The 18146-nt window shown below is 43.4% G+C and overlaps 1 protein-coding gene across 4 annotated transcripts in view; it reads left to right on the forward strand.

The window, feature by feature from the left end:
* LOC137372021 (activin receptor type-1-like) overlaps positions 1-18146 on the forward strand; it is a 138199-nt gene that overhangs the window by 82591 nt on the left and 37462 nt on the right. For all 4 annotated transcript variants that reach the window (XM_068035291.1, XM_068035290.1, XM_068035292.1 and 1 more), the window contains 2 exons: positions 9260-9406; positions 11609-11884. In XM_068035291.1, coding sequence (XP_067891392.1) covers positions 9260-9406; positions 11609-11884 — 423 coding nt within the window. The remainder of the gene's footprint in view (positions 1-9259; positions 9407-11608; positions 11885-18146) is intronic.

Below are 18146 nucleotides of genomic sequence, written 5' to 3' on the forward strand. Positions count from 1 at the left end.
ACCAGGCAGGCAACATACCATCCTGGATTCACGTCTGTGGCCACAGAAATGTCTGTCTGTTCCCCTGACTATCGAATCTCCTATCACTATCGCTCTTCCAGTCTTCCTTGTGCCCCCCTGTGCAGCTGAACCACACATAGTGCCATGGCCTTGGCTCTGGCTGCACTCCGATGAACCATCACTTTCCTCAATATTCGGAACGGAATACCTGTTGGAGAGCGAGATGCACTTGGGTCTCCTGCACAACCTGTCTGTTTCTTCTTGAATGTCTGGTGGTCACCTATTCACTCTCTGCCTGCATACACTTCAACTGTGGGGTGACCACATCTATAAATGTGCTATCTATGAAGGTCTTGTCCTCATGGATGCGCCACAGTGATGCCAGCTGCTGCTCAAGTTCCCCAATTCGGAGCTCGAGTTGCTGTAACTGACGGCATTTCCTCTATATGTTATCCAGGGTACAAGAAGTGTCCTGGAGTTGCCACTTAGTACAGGATGTGCACTGCTGAGGTTGGAGCAGCCCTGCCATTCCTCTACCATTTGGATAACAAACCTTGGTACTATAAAAAAAAAACCTTGCTACTAATAAAAAGGCCAAATGGAATGTTAGCCTTTATCTCAATGGAGCTTAAATATAAAGAGGAGGAAGTTATGTTTCAGTTGTACAGACTTTTGGTCAGACCCCATCTGAGGTACTGTGTTCGATCTGGACATCTCACCATGGGAAGGATTTACTGGTCTTGGAGGTGGTACAGTGCAGATTCACCAGAATGATATGAGGATTTTAAGGCTTATAATATGACGATAGATTGCATAAACTTGGCTTGTATTTCCTTGGGTATAGAAGGTTGAGGGCTAGTTTAATTGAGGTGCCTAAAACAACAAAAGGATTTGATAGGGTAGATACTGAAGCAGTCTGTGTCCATGTGCAGCAAGACTGGGACAACATTCAGGCTTGGGCTGATGAGTGGCAAGTAGCATTTGTGCCACACAAATGTCAGGCAATGACCATCTCCAATAAGAGAGAATCTAACCATCTCCCCATCACATTCAACGACATTACCAAAACTGAATCCCCCATCATCGACATCCCGGGAGTCCCCATTGGCTAGAAATTTAATCGGACCGACTATATAAATGCTGTGGCTACAAGAGTAGGTCAGACGCTGGGAATTCTGTGGCGAGTAATTCATCTCCTGATTCCCCAAAGTCTGTCGACAAACACAATGCAGGAGTGTGATGGAATACTCCCCACTTGCCTGGGTGAGCACATCTCCAGCAACACTCAGGAAGCTCAACGCCAAAGCTCAAGGACAAAGAAGCCCACTTTATCGGCACACCATTCACAACCTTAAACATTCACTCTCTCCACTGCCAATGAACAATGGCAGCAGCGTGTACAATCTACAAGATACACTGCAGCAACTCACCAAGGCTCCTTCAATGGTGCCTTCCAAACTCGTGACCTCTACCATGTAGAAGGACAAGGGCACCACCACCTGCAAGTTCGCCTCCAAATCGGACACAATCCTGACTTGGAAATATATTGCCATTCCTTCACTGTTGTCGGGTCAAAATCCTGGAACTCCCTCCCTAACAGAACTGTGGCTGTTCCATCACCAAATGGACTGCAGCGGTTCAAGGTGGCTCACCACCAGCTTCTCAAGGCCAATTCGGGATGGGCAACAAATGCTGGCATTACCAGTGAAGCTTGAATCCCATGAAATAATTAAAAAAATAGGATACTGACTATTTCCTTTGGTAGGGGGAAATCCAGAACAAGGGGACACTATCTTAAAATTAGAGCTAGGCCTTTCAGAATTGAAATCAGGAAGCACTTTTACACATAGTGTAGTGGAATTCTCTTCCCCAAAAGACGGTAAATACTAGGTTAATTGAAATTTTCAAGACTGAGATCAATAGATTTTTACAAAGCTAAAATTCTGCAGATATTGGAAATACTCAGCAGATCAGGCAGCATATGTAGAAAAGAGAGTGAAAAACAGTTAACATTTCAGGTTGATGACCTTTCATCAGTTGGATTTTGTTGTTTAAGGGTATTGAGCTATGGATGAATGGTGGTTAAATGGAATTGAGGCACAGATCAGCCATGATTCAATTGGCAGAACAAGCTTGAGGGGCTGAATAGCCAGCTCCTGTTCCTATGCTGTTTATAAAGGGATATTATTTTTCAGTTGAACTATATGCTTGGCATGAATGCTGCTCCCAACATTACAATGCGCCACTACCAGAGGAACTAAACCGTGCTGGGAAGCATCATTGCATGTGTGAGATATCTTCCTTTTCGTTTTGCTGAAAATCTGTTTTTCAAACCGAACATTTTCTTAAATGTCCAAATCCCAATAGCTGTACTGCCATTCATTTTCTAAGAAGGGAAGAGAGCTAATTATTAATGATAAGAGTAGAGAAGCAGCATTGAAGAATTCCACCTTCTCACAGCATAGTAATGCAAGTAGACAGTGTCTAATCCTGGCTGCTTGCTTTCATAGCTTTTAAAATGCTGCTAGGGCAGCACCATTCGCTTGAAACTTGAAACCAATCCAGTTGTATGTCATGGATTTAGGCAAATCTAATTTGGCTCATACAGAATTGGTTATGGGGATTGCATGAAACTGAATTTAACATAAGCTTTTACTGTCATTTACAACTAGATAACTGTAAAATGGCGTACAAAATTTCTTGAGCAGAATTATGTTATTACATGGTTTAATAAACAAAGGGGATGATCTTAATCTTACTGGCTTGAGAAAATGGACAAATTCTTTTGGGCCTCCTTATCTCGAGAGACAATGGATACGCGCCTGGAGGTGGTCAGTGGTTTGTGAAGCAGCGCTTGGAGTGGCTATAAAGGCCAATTCTGGAGTGACAGGCTCTTCCACAGGTGCTGCAGAGAAATTTGTTTGTTGGGGCTGTTGCACAGTTGGCTCTCCCCTTGCGCCTCTGTCTTTTTTCCTGCCAACTACTAAGTCTCTTCGACTCGCCACAATTTAGCCCTGTCTTTATGGCTGCCCGCCAGCTCTGGCGAATGCTGGCAACTGACTCCCACGACTTGTGATCAATGTCACACGATTTCATGTCGCGTTTGCAGACGTCTTTATAACGGAGACATGGACGGCCGGTGGGTCTGATACCAGTGGCGAGCTCGCTGTACAATGTGTCTTTGGGGATCCTGCCATCTTCCATGCGGCTCACATGGCCAAGCCATCTCAAGCGCCGCTGACTCAGTAGTGTGTATAAGCTGGGGGTGTTGGCCGCTTCAAGGACTTCTGTGTTGGAGATATAGTCCTGCCACCTGATGCCAAGTATTCTCCGAAGGCAGCGAAGATGGAATGAATTGAGACGTCGCTCTTGGCTGGCATACGTTGTCCAGGCCTCGCTGCCGTAGAGCAAGGTACTGAGGACACAGGCCTGATACACTCGGACTTTTGTGTTCCGTGTCAGTGCGCCATTTTCCCACACTCTCTTAGCTAGTCTGGACATAGCAGTGGAAGCCTTTCCCATGCGCTTGTTGATTTCTGCATCTAGAGACAGGTTACTGGTGATAGTTGAGCCTAGGTAGGTGAACTCTTGAACCACTTCCAGAGCGTGGTCGCCAATATTGATGGATGGAGCATTTCTGACATCCTGCCCCATGATGTTCGTTTTCTTGAGGCTGATGGTTAGGCCAAATTCATTGCAGGCAGACGCAAACCTGTCGATGAGACTCTGCAGGCATTCTTCAGTGTGAGATGTTAAAGCAGCATCGTCAGCAAAGAGGAGTTCTCTGATGAGGACTTTCCGTACTTTGGACTTCGCTCTTAGACGGGCAAGGTTGAACAACCTGCCCCCTGATCTTGTGTGGAGGAAAATTCCTTCTTCAGAGGATTTGAACGCATGTGAAAGCAGCAGGGAGAAGAAAATCCCAAAAAGTGTGGGTGCGAGAACACAGCCCTGTTTCACACCACTCAGGATAGGAAAGGGCTCTGATGAGGAGCCACCATGTTGAATTGTGCCTTTCATATTGTCATGGAATGAGGTGATGATACTTAGTAGCTTTGGTGGACATCCGATCTTTTCTAGTAGTCTGAAGAGACCACGTCTGCTGACGAGGTCAAAGGCTTTGGTGAGATCAATGAAAGCAATGTAGAGGGGCATCTGTTGTTCACGGCATTTCTCCTGTATCTGACGAAGGGAGAACAGCATGTCAATAGTCGATCTCTCTGCACGAAAGCCACACTGTGCCTCAGGGTAGACGCGCTCGGCCAGCTTCTGGAGCCTGTTCAGAGCGACTCAAGCAAAGACTTTCCCCACTATGCTGAGCAGGGAGATTCCACGGTAGTTGTTGCAGTCACCGCGGTCACCTTTGTTTTTATAGAGGGTGATGATGTTGGCATCGCGCATGTCCTGGGGTACTGCTCCCTCGTCCCAGCACAGGCATAGCAGTTCATGTAGTGCTGAGAGTATAGCAGGCTTGGCACTCTTGATTATTTCAGGGGTAATGCTGTCCTTCCCAGGGGCTTTTCCGCTGGCTAGGGAATCAATGGCATCACTGAGTTCCGATTTGGTTGGCTGTATGTCCAGCTCATCCATGACTGGTAGAGGCTGGGCTGCATTGAGGGCAGTCTCAGTGACAGCATTCTCCCTGGAGTACAGTTCTAGGTAGTGCTCAACCCAGCGGTCCATCTGTTTGCGTTGGTCAGTGATTATGTCCCCCGATTTAGATTTGAGGGGGGTGATCTTCTTGATGGTTGGCCCAAGAGCTCTCTTCATGCCATCATACATTCCTCTGATGTTTCAGGTGTCTGAGGCCAGCTGAATATGACTCCATAGGTGTTGCCAGTAGTCGTTTGCGCAACGCCTAGCTGTTCTTTGTGCAGTACTTCTGGCTGCTTTAAGTGCTGCGGATGTTAAATCGCTGGGGGCTTTCTTGTAGTTCAAAAGTGCAATGCGCTTAGCGGCTGGGTACTTTAAAATCCACAAGTTACCCAACCCACCCTGAAGCTGCTGGGAGCTGACTGATTTTAATTTCCATCTGTTCTGAGCAGGCTGCAAGGGGACCCGTCCATGTTTTATCGAATGTGTACCTTGGGTCCTGAGGACATCTTCAGGCCCAACTGCATTATTAACTTGGGAGCCTGAGTGGGAAATGACAGTCAGTTTCCCACCAGGCTAGTGCAGCTCAGGACTGGATCAGGTCCAAAAGAGGCTCAAAGAGGCAGGTTTGTTTGTTTTTAATTTCATTGTGGACCCAGTAGGAGCAGGAGTGCTCCTCTGAGCCCCACAAGGAAATCGAGACTCCCCTGCCTTGATCTCATTTCCCTCCTCCTCCTAATTGCCACAACTTCCATGGGACAGCCATGCAGCCAATCCCACAGACTTACCTGCCTGAGGGGGGTCTCCAGAATTTCTGCCCAGAATGGGTGGAAGGTCAGCTCATGGTATTTAAATGAATCCCAGGAGTTAAAATGCATTATTTTCTGCCATGGCTGAGTTTTAAATAGACATCAAAACTTGCATGTCGAAAACCAGCCCCCAGTTAAAATCAGGACCCAAAATTGTAAAGGTTTTGATGATTTTAGAAAGGTGTTTTTTACCCTGATGATGCTCTTGGGTCCTCACTGGTGGCACACATTGTTAGTCTTGTGGGACAGTGAGATGGTCAATGATGTCGGTGGTGCCTAAGCCTAAATCCCCCAATTTTCCATCATTCCTTTATCGTGATTTTCATCATCAATGGTCAGGATGTGGTTTTGTGGCTAGGCCTGGTGCTTTCAGGACTTCGTAGTGGCAAATTGCACCATCTAGTGGTCAAGCGGAGCAGCCCTGTTTCGTACCCTTTTTGCTTTTTTCTTCTCTCCACTCTGGATCACTTCATAAATATTTTTTTAAGAAGCAAACTTAAGATGTTAAAACTAGGTTTGCTTTTCAGATGTGTTTGGTTATATAAGGGAGTGATTCTTAACTTCAAAGAGTATTGTAGTCAGCATTCAGAAATTCTACCACTGATCAAAAAAGATCTGCCCTGTTTACTTTAAAGAGAAACAGACTTGCCAATCCTACCATCTCATAAATCAGGGAATTGGGATAAAAGTAATATTTTTTTAATGTTTTATTGACATTTTGATTTATAAACCTCATTAGTGTTTCATTTAATCTCTAACAGGCCAGAGGTCTTTACAAAAGGTATATCATTGCATCTAAAAATTCTTTGTCTTTTTTTCCCCTTTGAGTATTTATCCAATTCCCTTTTGAAGGTTACTATTGCATCTGCTTCCACCATCCTTTCAGGAAGTGCATTCCAGATCATGGTCATAACTCATGATGGAGAAATGAATAGAAGGGTATGCTGATAGGGTTAGATAAATTAAAGTGGGGGAGGCTTATGTGGAATATAAATGCTGGCATAGACCATCTAGGCTCAATGACTTGTTTCTTTGCTGTAAACTCAGTGCAACCTTCATTTGCACCTGTCTTGAAGGTTTAACGAAGCTCAGCTACTCCACCCCAGTGCATGCTCGCAGCATCTGTGTGGAATTTTCCCTTTATAATTTCCAGTCGAAGGGCCTTTTTTAAAAAAATGCTGTTCATTAGTACAGGGAGGGCACTAGGACCAGCTTCTGGATTCCTACATAGGCCCAGCTGATATTGACTTAGCGCAGCTCAGTGAATGAACATTGTAACTTCCTGACCTGTGTGGCAGTGCACAAACACTCCACGGGGCTCTTACTGACTCAATATTGATGTTGTGGCGGGGCAGGTTTTAAACCTCGTTTCAACGGGTCTAAGTTATATAGATGGCAGGAGGCTTTAAGCATGGTGAAAAGTTTAGTGAACTGACTTTGATTGTATTTAGTCCCTAATAAACTGGTCGACTGTGTAAAATGTTTCCTTCTGGTTTAATCTTTTGTGGACAACAACATCTTAAATTTCCATAGCACATGTACAGTAGAAAATGGCTCGAAGATCCTTTTTACAGATGGTGATTGTAAAATGAGCTGCAAGTAAGGGAATGGGATAGAAAATTTGACCAAAGAGATAGATTTGAGAAGCTTTTTTAAGCAGAAAGAGGTCTAGAGAGAGGGCATACTTGAGCAGAGCTGATGCAGTGTGATTTCAGGCTTCACCTCTGCTATCAGCCTCACCTTTGACTTTTCAGCACTATGATGTGTCAGCTGTTGCTTGGCCAAAGGCGCAGAGCAGAGAGCAGACACATTAGGCTGGACATTAAGGAGCCCTCGACGTTGGGATCCGTGGCGGAGCGGGGACTGAAGATGGCCCCGGATGAGGCCTGCTACGGACCTCCTGATGTCCTGCCACGATCTTCACCCCGGCTTCCGGCACTGCTATGCCTTTGGATTCCCGTCCGGGGAAACGAGGCGGAACACTTGTGGGAAGTGGGGGGGGGGGGGGGGGTGCGTACGTTTATCAGTGCGATTTGGGTGGGGCGGGGGATGGGGTCAAATTAGCGTTATGGGTGTAGGGGATGGTAGGAAGGGTTGCAGATGGAAGTTTGTGGGGGGGGGGGGGAGGGGGAAGGTCAGATGATAAAGGTAAGGGTTTGTGGGGGTGAAGGCAAATAATTAATATTGGGATGGGAAAGGGGCAAAAGAAATGTATTTTTAAAAAAAAATTCCATCCAAGTTTAAATATTAAAAGTTTGCGGTAGGGCTGAAAGCCCTTTAAAAATGGCGTCACTGCCTGCACACACACAGGCAGCTGGTGGGTGGGGGGGGGGTGGGGGGGGTGCGCCCCACCCCACCCCACCCCACCCCACCCCACCCCGCTATTTAAATGAGCCACTGCGCTTGGAATCATGGCGGCTCTTTGGTGTGCAGCCCGTTTTATGCAGCGGGCTTATAAAATTCAGCCCGTCATGTTCATTTCAACCTTACCCCAAGATAAACTCATTTTGAAAAGTCCTGAGATTTTAGAGCACCCTTGTAAAATTGAGAGGGGCGTAATTTTATGTAGAAATCTCATGCCTCATAAATGTGCAAGAGTTGGCATGTCTGGAGAAGGGTAATTTCAGCTTCCATTTTGATCAGTGCTATCTGATTTCTGACTGCTGCAGCCTGGCATCATTACAGTCTTGTGTGTGTTGGAGATGGCAGATCATTTTGGGTAGAACATGACTCACATCTGCAACACCCTGTGCTGGACTTTGACATTATGTGTAGAACAACCTGGTGAATGTGACAGTCCAGGATTCTCTTGTAACTGAGCCTCTGCAGGAGCTTCCGATTGGGATTGATGCCTCCAGAGTGGCAGCCATAGAATCTTTGCATGATGTCCTCAAGCACCATAGCTCAGGACGTTCACCACTTAATCTGAACTATTCTATCTGTTCTCATGCAGACCATTAACCTAACTGAGCCTAGATCCAGCATAAATGGGCAGCAGCAAGTGGTTGCAGATATCACTGATGACAGTGTGGTTGTGTATATTCTAGACTTCTCCAATTCCACCAGGGAAGCGATCTTCTGTTGCCACCAAAATACACCAATGATCTGACAGATGCCAGGAAGATCCCGGGAAAAATTACATCTTCCTGGCTGTTGGCCTTAATATTAAAGCATCCAACAGGTTTATGTTGACGTGGCTATTGGCTGCAGGAGACAAGTGAATATTAGAACTGGTTGTGAAGAGAAGTTTGAAAACGCCTTTACTGGAGCAACTGCTTCAAAAAAGCAGTGTGAAATCCATGAGTACTAATGGGTCACTTTTGAAAAAAAAAAACAGAAGGACTAGCTATGAAAATTTGTTGTACAATTTAACTTTTTTGGCTCTTCGTACCTTTCTTATTTGACCTCTTTTGTATTATTTCTTTCCTTCACCCCCGACGGGTTTAGGCATGTTATTTTGTTCTTCAGCTTCATTGAACTGTTTTGAGTGTTTTGCTTTTGAACTTCAGTTTGTTTGGTCATGTTTCTTTTCCTGTTCGACTATTTATTCTATTTGATCAGGGCAAGAACGACTTTAAATCCACAACTTGCTGTTGCTTTGGCAGAGGGGCACAATGATTGCTGGTTTTCAGAGAGCAACCAAGGTGGAAGTAGAGCCAGGAGAGTGAACTGTAACATCAGTGGGCACTTATGCCTGTTGTTTCTCATTTTACATACTGGGAATTTGTTGAAACAGCTGATCATAACTATCTTGGTATGATAATCATATGGTGCTAGAGTGTGTTAGACATGTATGAAATGTATGTTTCACGTGACTGGTGAGGTAATGTGGTTTTCTCCCATGTTCTATTTCACAGGCAAAGGGCGTTTTGGAGAAGTTTGGCGGGGTCAATGGCAAGGAGAAAATGTGGCTGTAAAGATATTTTCTTCTCGAGATGAAAAATCCTGGTTCAGAGAGACTGAGATATACAACAGTGTACTGCTGAGAAATGAGAATATTTTAGGTGTGTGGGTTATTGCATTTTGCATGTCTAAAGTTACAACTGCACTAATTTTTAAATTTCTGTTGAATGTTATGTGTGATTGGTTTGATTCTTTTCTGTCTGATTTGATGCTTGTGTGATCTTTGCTGGGTCAATATTTGGGACGCTACCATTGGCCTCAATGTGGTGAGGGGTGGGGGTGGGGAGAGGTAGCTTGTGTTTTTGTTTCTGTTGGCTAGCCCCAATGACTCCCAATTAAGTGCATGTGCAATATCACATGCTGAGATCAGGATCTTCTTCCATTGTGAGCCCTTTCCTTCCCCATCCATTGTAGAATAGACTATGGACACTTATTGTGTAGGCTAATATATGAAGAATGGTGAATTGAACAAGGTACCAGAGAGCGGCTTCTACCCATATTCTATCAAGAATTAGTCCATTTGGGAGATAAGGGATAAAGATCTGGGTGCTTTACTCAGGTTGGTATAGAATCCATAGATGGTTTGTGTAATCAAGTCCTTAAATTAGTTGAGCTTCAACACAAGTCATTCTTTTAAAGCTACAGAAGAACAAGGAGCAGGAGTATGCCGCTCAGCTCCTTGAGCCTGCTCCGCCATTCATGGCTGATCTGATTGTAACCTCAACTCCACATTCCAGCCTACCCGCAATAACCTTTCACCCTCTTACTCATCAAGAATTTATCTACCACTGCCTTAAAAATATTCAAAGACTGCGCTTCCATCACCTTTTGAGGAAGAGAATTCCAAAGACTCACGACCCTCTGAGAGAAAAAAATTCTCATCTCTGTCTTAAATGGGCGACCCGTTATTTTTAAACAGTGACCCCTAGCTCTAGATTCTCCCACAAGAGGAAACAACATCCTTTCTCCATCCACCCTGTCAAGACACCTCAGAATCTTGTATGTTTCAATCAAGTTGTCTCTTACTGTTCTAAACTCCAGTAGATACAAGCCTAGCCTGTCCAACATTTCCTCATAAGACAGCCCGCCCATTCCATGCATTAGTCTAGTAAACACTGAATCAGTAAAGTTCTGAAAAAGTTGAAGATCATTGTATGGATAATCTATAAGCATTGGGATTATTTTATGATTGCTGTGCCAACAATCTAATTCTTAAGTGGTAAAATTAACTTGGTGCATGATTTTTGCTTTTAGATTTCTAGCAACCATCCCCTTAAACTCCTTTCTTCTCTTGCCCTCACCTCCCAACAACAATCTCCTCCGCCGTCTCCTTTTCACTCTTAGGTGGCCTATAAAATGCACCAAGCAGCGTGATAGCTGCTTTATTTTTTTTTTACTCCAACCAAATGGATTCTGTCATTAACCCCTCCAAGAACATTCTCTCTTTCTAACAGTGTAATATTTCCTTAATCAAAACTACTATTCCCTCCTCTTTCTTTTTGCTTCCCTGTCCTTGCTGAATATCTTGAGCCTAGGACTAGCATCCAATCCTCTTTTTTTTTTTTGAGCCAGGCCTCAGTTATCACCACTACATCCTATTCTCACCTATCTATTTGCAGCGTTAGCTCACCAATGTCATTAACTACACTTTACATTTACACAAATCTGACCTGGCTTTGTCTTTTTATTTTTGTATTATTTATGATCCCACCTAATTCAGCATTATTTCTAACTCTTGTCTCTCCCAGTCCTCTGTGCATCTTGTTTCCACTTTTTAATACTACATCTTGGTGTCCCACCCCCAGTGCATTTGTTTAAACACTTCCTCACAACACTAGTTAACCTGTCTGCCAGGATATTGGTCACAGCGTTGTCCATCTTAAACAAGCTCCTCCTGCCACAAAGCTGGTCCCAATGTCTCAGGAATCTGAGGCCCTCTCTATTGCATCATGCCTCTAGTCACACATTAAACTCTCATATCCTTCTATTTCTGCTCTTGCTAGTGTGTGGCGTGGCGCTGGGAGTTATTCAGAGATGACCGTCATTTCTGAGCTCCTGCTTTTTAACTTTCTAGCTCCTTCGACTGTAGGATCTTAACCCTCTTCATCCCTATGTTGTTGGTTCCAGCATGGAAATTGTTGGGTTATTTATATCATGTTAAAGAATGTTACTTCCAAAATTAAATATTGGCACAAGTGGCATTTATGTAACAGGTAAAATATACCTAAAGTCCCACTGAAACTTGTGTGGAATATTGCTTAACACTTGTGAAGGTCAGAAATTGTATGTTTTTTCCCCTATAGGTTTCATTGCCTCTGACATGACGTCCAGAAATTCTAGCACACAGCTATGGCTGATTACACATTACCATGAGGCAGGATCTCTCTATGACTACCTGCAGCACACAACTCTGGACACTGTTGGTTGTTTGCGAATATCACTGTCTATTGCCAGTGGTCTAACACACTTGCACACAGAAATCATTGGGACACAGGGGAAAGTTGCAATTGCACATCGAGACCTTAAAAGCAAAAACATCCTTGTTAAGGAGAATGGGCATTGCTGCATAGCAGACTTGGGTAAGTGCTTCTATCTACGATCCACAATTGAGACTGTTAACATCAATGAAATGTCTCCAGTGACATTTATGAACATAGTGATGCATATTGCCAACCCATTTTAAATAAATGTGCTATATGTATTTTTAAGATTATTGTGCTTGGAAAGTTTGTTTTTAAACCAAAATATGTGTCACTTTGCAATGAGAATCAACAAGTTTGTATCTTTACTGATAAAAGAACTAGCTTTTATGTAGTATCTTTGACCAACCTCAAGGCATCACACAGCACTTTAAAACCAAGGAAGTACTTTTGCAGTGTAGGAAATATTCTTAATTGGGTTGCAGCTAACTTTAGATTTGTTATATGTACAAAAACTTTTGTGCAACATTATATGTTCGGATTTTTTTCTGCACCAGAAAATCAAATGGAAGTTTCTATTCTTGCAATTCATTAAAAAAAAAATGAATTATGGAGGGGAGCAAGGCCGATGGGATATTCCGCCCATGATTCAAAACTCTGGTTACTGATATTCCCTTGGAAATTGGGAGAAGGGAAACATTGGGTAGAAGGTAGATCGTTCTCCATTTGGAGAAACATGGGGGAGTGTATTACCCTCAGGTTGTATTTAAACCTCCTAACAGATCCTTATTGTGTGGTGTGCACACTCGGCTGGGAGCAGGTAATTTGTGTGCTCTGCAGCATGAGCAATAATGTGAAACATTTATCTTGCTTTTGTGCTGGCATTAACACAAGCATCTTTGTTTAAAATTGTTAAATGGAAATCCAGAATTTTTAAAAAAAATTCTTTTTCACAATAATGGTCAGACCATTTGCCATTATTTATCACTGTATTCCTGCATTATTAGGTAAATCCCCTAAAAAAAATAAAAGGAAATAACTTGCATTTATATTGCACCATTCACAACCTCAAGACATCCCAAAGTGCTTTACAGCCAAATAAGTACTTAGAAGTGTAGCCATTGTTGTAATGATGGAAATGCAGCAACCAATTTGCACACGGCAAGCTCCCACAAATAACAATGAAATAAATAACGGGATTTTCTGTTTTAGGTGTTGTATCAGGGATAAACATTGACCAGGACACCAAAAAACCCCCCCCTGCTCTCCAAAATAGTGCCATGGAATATTTTACACCCACCCAGGTGGCAGACGGGGTCTCTGTTTAACCTCTGATCCAGATAACTGCACCCATCAGAGCAACAGAACATGGATTATGTGCTCATGTCTCCTGCAATGAGACTCGAACCTATGGCTTTCTGACTCCAGAGATGAGAGTACTATCACGGAGCAAATTCTCTTCTGGTCCCATGGTTTCAAAATTCTGTGCCCTAATACCCCAAGCACTGCCCACCTATTGTGCTACACTCAGCCCATCAGATTTCTGCTCATTGACACTCACTAAACCCCTCTACACAGTGTTCTGTATTCCTCCTGTGCCCTACTTGTTCACTTATGAATGTCATTGTCTAGCTTGAAATGCTCCACATCCAGTTTATACATAAGAACATAAGAAATAGGAGCAAGAGTCGTCCATTCAGCCCTTTGAACCTACTTTGCCATTTAATGAGATCATGGCTGATCTTCTACTTCAACACCATTTTCCTGCACTATCCCAATAACCCTTGATCTTTTTAATATGCAGAAATCATATCGCTCTCAGTCTTGAACATCCTCAATGACTGAGCCTCCACAGCCCTCTGGGGCAGAGAATTCCAAAGATTCACCACCCTCTGAGTGAAGAAATTCCTCCTCATCTCAGTCCTAAATGGCCTGTCCCTTATTCTGCGACTCTGTCCCCTGGTTCTGGACTCCCCAGCCAGGGTAAACATCTTTCCTGCACCAACCCTGTCGAGCCCTGTAAGAATGTTGTATGTTTGAATGAGATCACCAGAAAATAAAGGCCCAGTTTATTTAATCTCTTTCCTCATAGGACAATCCTTCCATCCCAGGAATTAGTTTGGTGAGCCTTCACTGCACTCCCTCTCTGACAAGTATATATTTCCTTAGTTAAGGAGACCAAAACTGCGCACAATACGCCAGGTGCGGTCCCACCAAAACTCTATGTAATTGCAGTATGGCATCATTACTCCTATACTCACATTCTCTTGTAATGAAGGCCAACATATCATTTTCCTTCTTAATTGCTTGCTGTACCTGCTTGTTAACTTTCAGTAACTGATGAACAAGGACACCCCAGTCCCTTTTGAAGTTCAACACTTCCCAGCCTCTCCCCATTTAAGAAATACTCTATTTCTGTTTTTCCTACCAAAGTGGATAACCTCGCATTTCTCCATATTATATTCCATCTGCCAAATTTTAGCTCACACGCTTAGCCTCTCCAAATCCCCTTGAAGCATCTTTGCATCCTCCTGATGACTCGCACACTTCCACCTAGATTTGTGGCACCTGCAAACTTGGAAATATTACATTTAACCCCCACATCCAGATCATTGATATAGATTGTAAATAGCTGTGGCCCAAGCACTGATCCTTGTGATACTCCACCAGTCACAGCCTGCCAGTCTGAAAATGACCTATTTATTCCTAGTCTCTGTTTTCTGTCCGTTAACCAGTTCTCAATCCATGCCAGTATATTCCCCCCAGTCCCATGTGCTCTAATCTTGTTTACTAACCTCTTGTGTGGGACCTTATCAAAAACTTCCTAAAAAAATCTAAGTATACCACTTCCACCAGTTCCCCCTTATCTATTCTGCCAGTTACAACCTCAAAAAAGAATCCAACAGGTTTGTCAAACATGATTTCCCTTTCATAAATCCATGTTGACTCTGCCCAATTATACCATTATTTTCTAAGTGTCCTATTATCACATCCTCTATTATCGAGTCTAGCATTTTTCCTGAGACTGATAGGCTAACAGGTCTATAGTTCCCTGTTTTTTCTCTCCCTCCTTTCTTAAATAGTGAGGTTACAATTGCCACCTTCTAATCTGCAGGAACCATTCCAGAGTATAGAATTTTGAAAGATTACCACCAATGCATCTACTATCTCTACAGCCACCTTGTTCAACACTCTGGGATGTTGATCATCAGGTCCAGGAATTCATCTACTTTGAGCCCCATTAATTTCTCCAGTACTTTTTTTTTACTAATAATATCTACAGTTCCTCATTTACACTAGTCCCTTGAGTCTCCATTATTTCTGGGAGCTTTTCAATATTTTCCTCCAAGAAGACAAACACAATGTATTTGTTTAGTTTCTCTGCCATTTCCTTATTACCCGCTATAAATTCTCCTGACTCTGCTTGTAATAGGCCCACATTTGTCTTTGCTAATTTTTTCCTTTTTACATACCAATAGAAGTTTTTACAGTCTGTTTTTATGTTTCTCACTAGTTGACTCATATTCTATTTTCCCTTTCTTAATCTTTTTCTTGGTCCTCCTTTGCAGAATTCTGAAATGCTCCCAATGGCATACCATTTTTTTGGGCAATTTTATACACCTCTTCCTTTGCTGCAATACAATCCTTGATTTCTTTCATTAGCCACAGTTGGAACACTCTTTGCTGGGTTTTTGTGCATTAAAGGAATGTATTTTTATTGTAAACTATTTAGTTTTTTTTTAGTTTAGAGATACAGCACTGAAACAGGCCCTTCAGCCCACTGAGTCTGTGCCGACCATCAACCACCCATTTATACTAATCCTGCACTAATCCCATATTCCTACCACATCCCCACCTGTCCCTATATTTCCCTACCACCTACCTATACTAGGGGCAATTTCTAATGGCCAATTTACCTACCAACCTGCAAGTCTTTTGGCTTGTGAGAAGAAACCGGAGCACCTGGAGAAAACCCACGCAGACACAGGGAGAACTTGCAAACTCCACACAGGCAGTACCCAGAATTGAACCCGGGTTGCTGGAGCTGTGAGGCTGCGGTGTTAACCACTGCGCCACTGTGCCGCCCACAACTATGTATTAGTTCTGAAAATGTTAGCCATTGCTTGTCTCCTGTCATACCTTTTAACGTAGTTTCCCAATCCACCATAGCCAATTTGCCCCTCATTCCTTCATAGCTTCCTTTGCTTCGATTTAAGACCCTAGTTTTGGATTGAACTACATCATTTTCAAACTTTATGTAAAATTCTATCATATTATGGTCACCCATTCCTAAAGGCTCCTTTACAACAAGGTTATTAATTAGCCCTTGTTCATTGCACAATACTAGATCTAAAATCGTCTGTTCCCTCGTACTGCTCTGGAAAACCATCTCTCGTACGTTCTAAGAATTCGTCCTTCAAGACATTAGTACTCATAAAGTTTACCCAGTCTATATGCACATTGAAATTCCTCATGATTACTGTATTATGCTTGTTACATGCACCTGTGATTTACATTATCACTGTTTTTTGATGGCCTATAAACAACTCTGACCAATGTTTTTTGCCATTGCTGTTTCCTCGTTCCACCCAAATTGATTCTACGTCTTGATCTTTAGAATCAAGTTTATCTCTCACTTACAGTACTAATGCCCTCTTTAACAGAGCTATCCCACCACCTTTTCCGAGCTTCCTGTCCTTCCTGAATGTCATGTACTGTTGGATATTCAGGGCCCAGCTTTGGTTTCCTTGTAGCCAGGTCTCTTGTAATGGGTATCAGATCATACACATGAATTTCTATTTGAGCTGACAATTCATCTGTTCTATTGCGAGTGCTGCGGGCATTCAGGTACCGAGCCCTTAATTCAGTTTTTAAAAATGTTTTTGGTATTCTGGCCCTATCTGCTGGCACACTCTTAAGATTGCAATCACTGTCCCTCCCTGCCATACTCTGATCATCATTATCTTTATTGCTATCTTGATCGATTGCCTTATCATTTCCCTTTAACTTACTCAATCTTCCCATACATGATCCCTTCCCCCCCTATTTTGTTTAAAGCCCTCTCTACATCCCTAGTTATACAACTGGCTAGAACGCTGGTCCCAGCATGGTTTGGGTGAAGTCTGTTCCAGTGGTACAGCCTCCACTTTCCCCAGTACTGTTGCCAGTGCCCCACAAATCAGAACCCACTTCTCCCACACCAATCTTTGAGCCATGCATTCATCTCTAATCTTATTTACTCGATGCCAATTTGCATATGGCTCAGGTAATAATCCAGATATTATTACCTTTTGAGGTTCTGCTTTTTAATTTAGCGCCTAGCTCCTCATACTCCCTATGCAGAACTTCTTTCCTAGTCCTATCCATGTCATTGGTACCTATGTGGACCATGACCACTGGATCCTCCCCCTCCCACTGCAAGTTGCTCTCCAGTCCTGAGCAGATATCCAGAACCCTGGCATGAAATGCCTAGAAGTTAAACATGGAAACTGTTCATATTGGCATTTTACCCTCCACTCAAGGAAATAGTTCTAATCATATTGACGTTATATTACATTATTCTACTTACTACACTAACTATAATTAGTTTGTAAAGATAAGGTGTGGCAGGACAGCTCGGCCGAGAGGAATGTATCTCCTGTGGTATGTGGGACGTCGTGGACGCACCATCTTTTCTTGAACACATCTGCAGGAAGTGTCGCCAGCTGCAGAAGCTTGAGCTCTGGTTTCAGAACTCGAGCGGTAGCTTGAGACACTGTGGTGCATCTGCGAGGCAGAGAATTATGTGGATAGCACATTTAAGGAAGTGGTCACACCGCAGTTTAAGAGTGCAGGCAGAGAGGGAATGGGTGACTGCCAGGCAGTCTAAGAGAACCTGGCATGTAGTGCAGGAGTCCCTTGAGTTGATCTCGCTTGCTAACTGTTTATCCATTTTGGATACTGGTGAGGGTGATGGTTCCTCTGAGGAGTGCAGCAAGAACCAAGTCTCTGGCATCACAGGTGGCTCAGCTGCACAGGAAGGGAGAAAGAAGAGTAGAAGGGCAATAGGGCCAAGGGATTCATTAGCTCGAGGAACAGACAGGCATTTCTGGGTCCGCAGACGTGACACCAGGATGGTATGTTGCCTCCCTGGTGCCAGGTTGAAGGATTTCAGAGCGGCTATAGGACATTCTTCTGGGGGAGGGTAAACAGCCAGAGGTTGTGGTCCACATTGGTACCGACATAGGTAAGAAGAGGGAATGAGGTCCTGAAAACAGAGTTTAAGGTGTTGGAAAGGAAATTAAAAAGCAGGACCTCAAAGGCAGTAATTTTAGGATTACTCCCGGTGCCACGTGCTAGTGATCATAGGAATAGGAGGATTAAGCAGTTTAACATGTGGCTGGAGAATTGGTGGAGGAGGGAGGGCATCAGATTTCTGAGG

The sequence above is a fragment of the Heterodontus francisci genome, chromosome 7 (assembly GCF_036365525.1).
Source record: "Heterodontus francisci isolate sHetFra1 chromosome 7, sHetFra1.hap1, whole genome shotgun sequence".
NCBI classification, from domain to species: Eukaryota; Metazoa; Chordata; class Chondrichthyes; order Heterodontiformes; family Heterodontidae; genus Heterodontus; species Heterodontus francisci.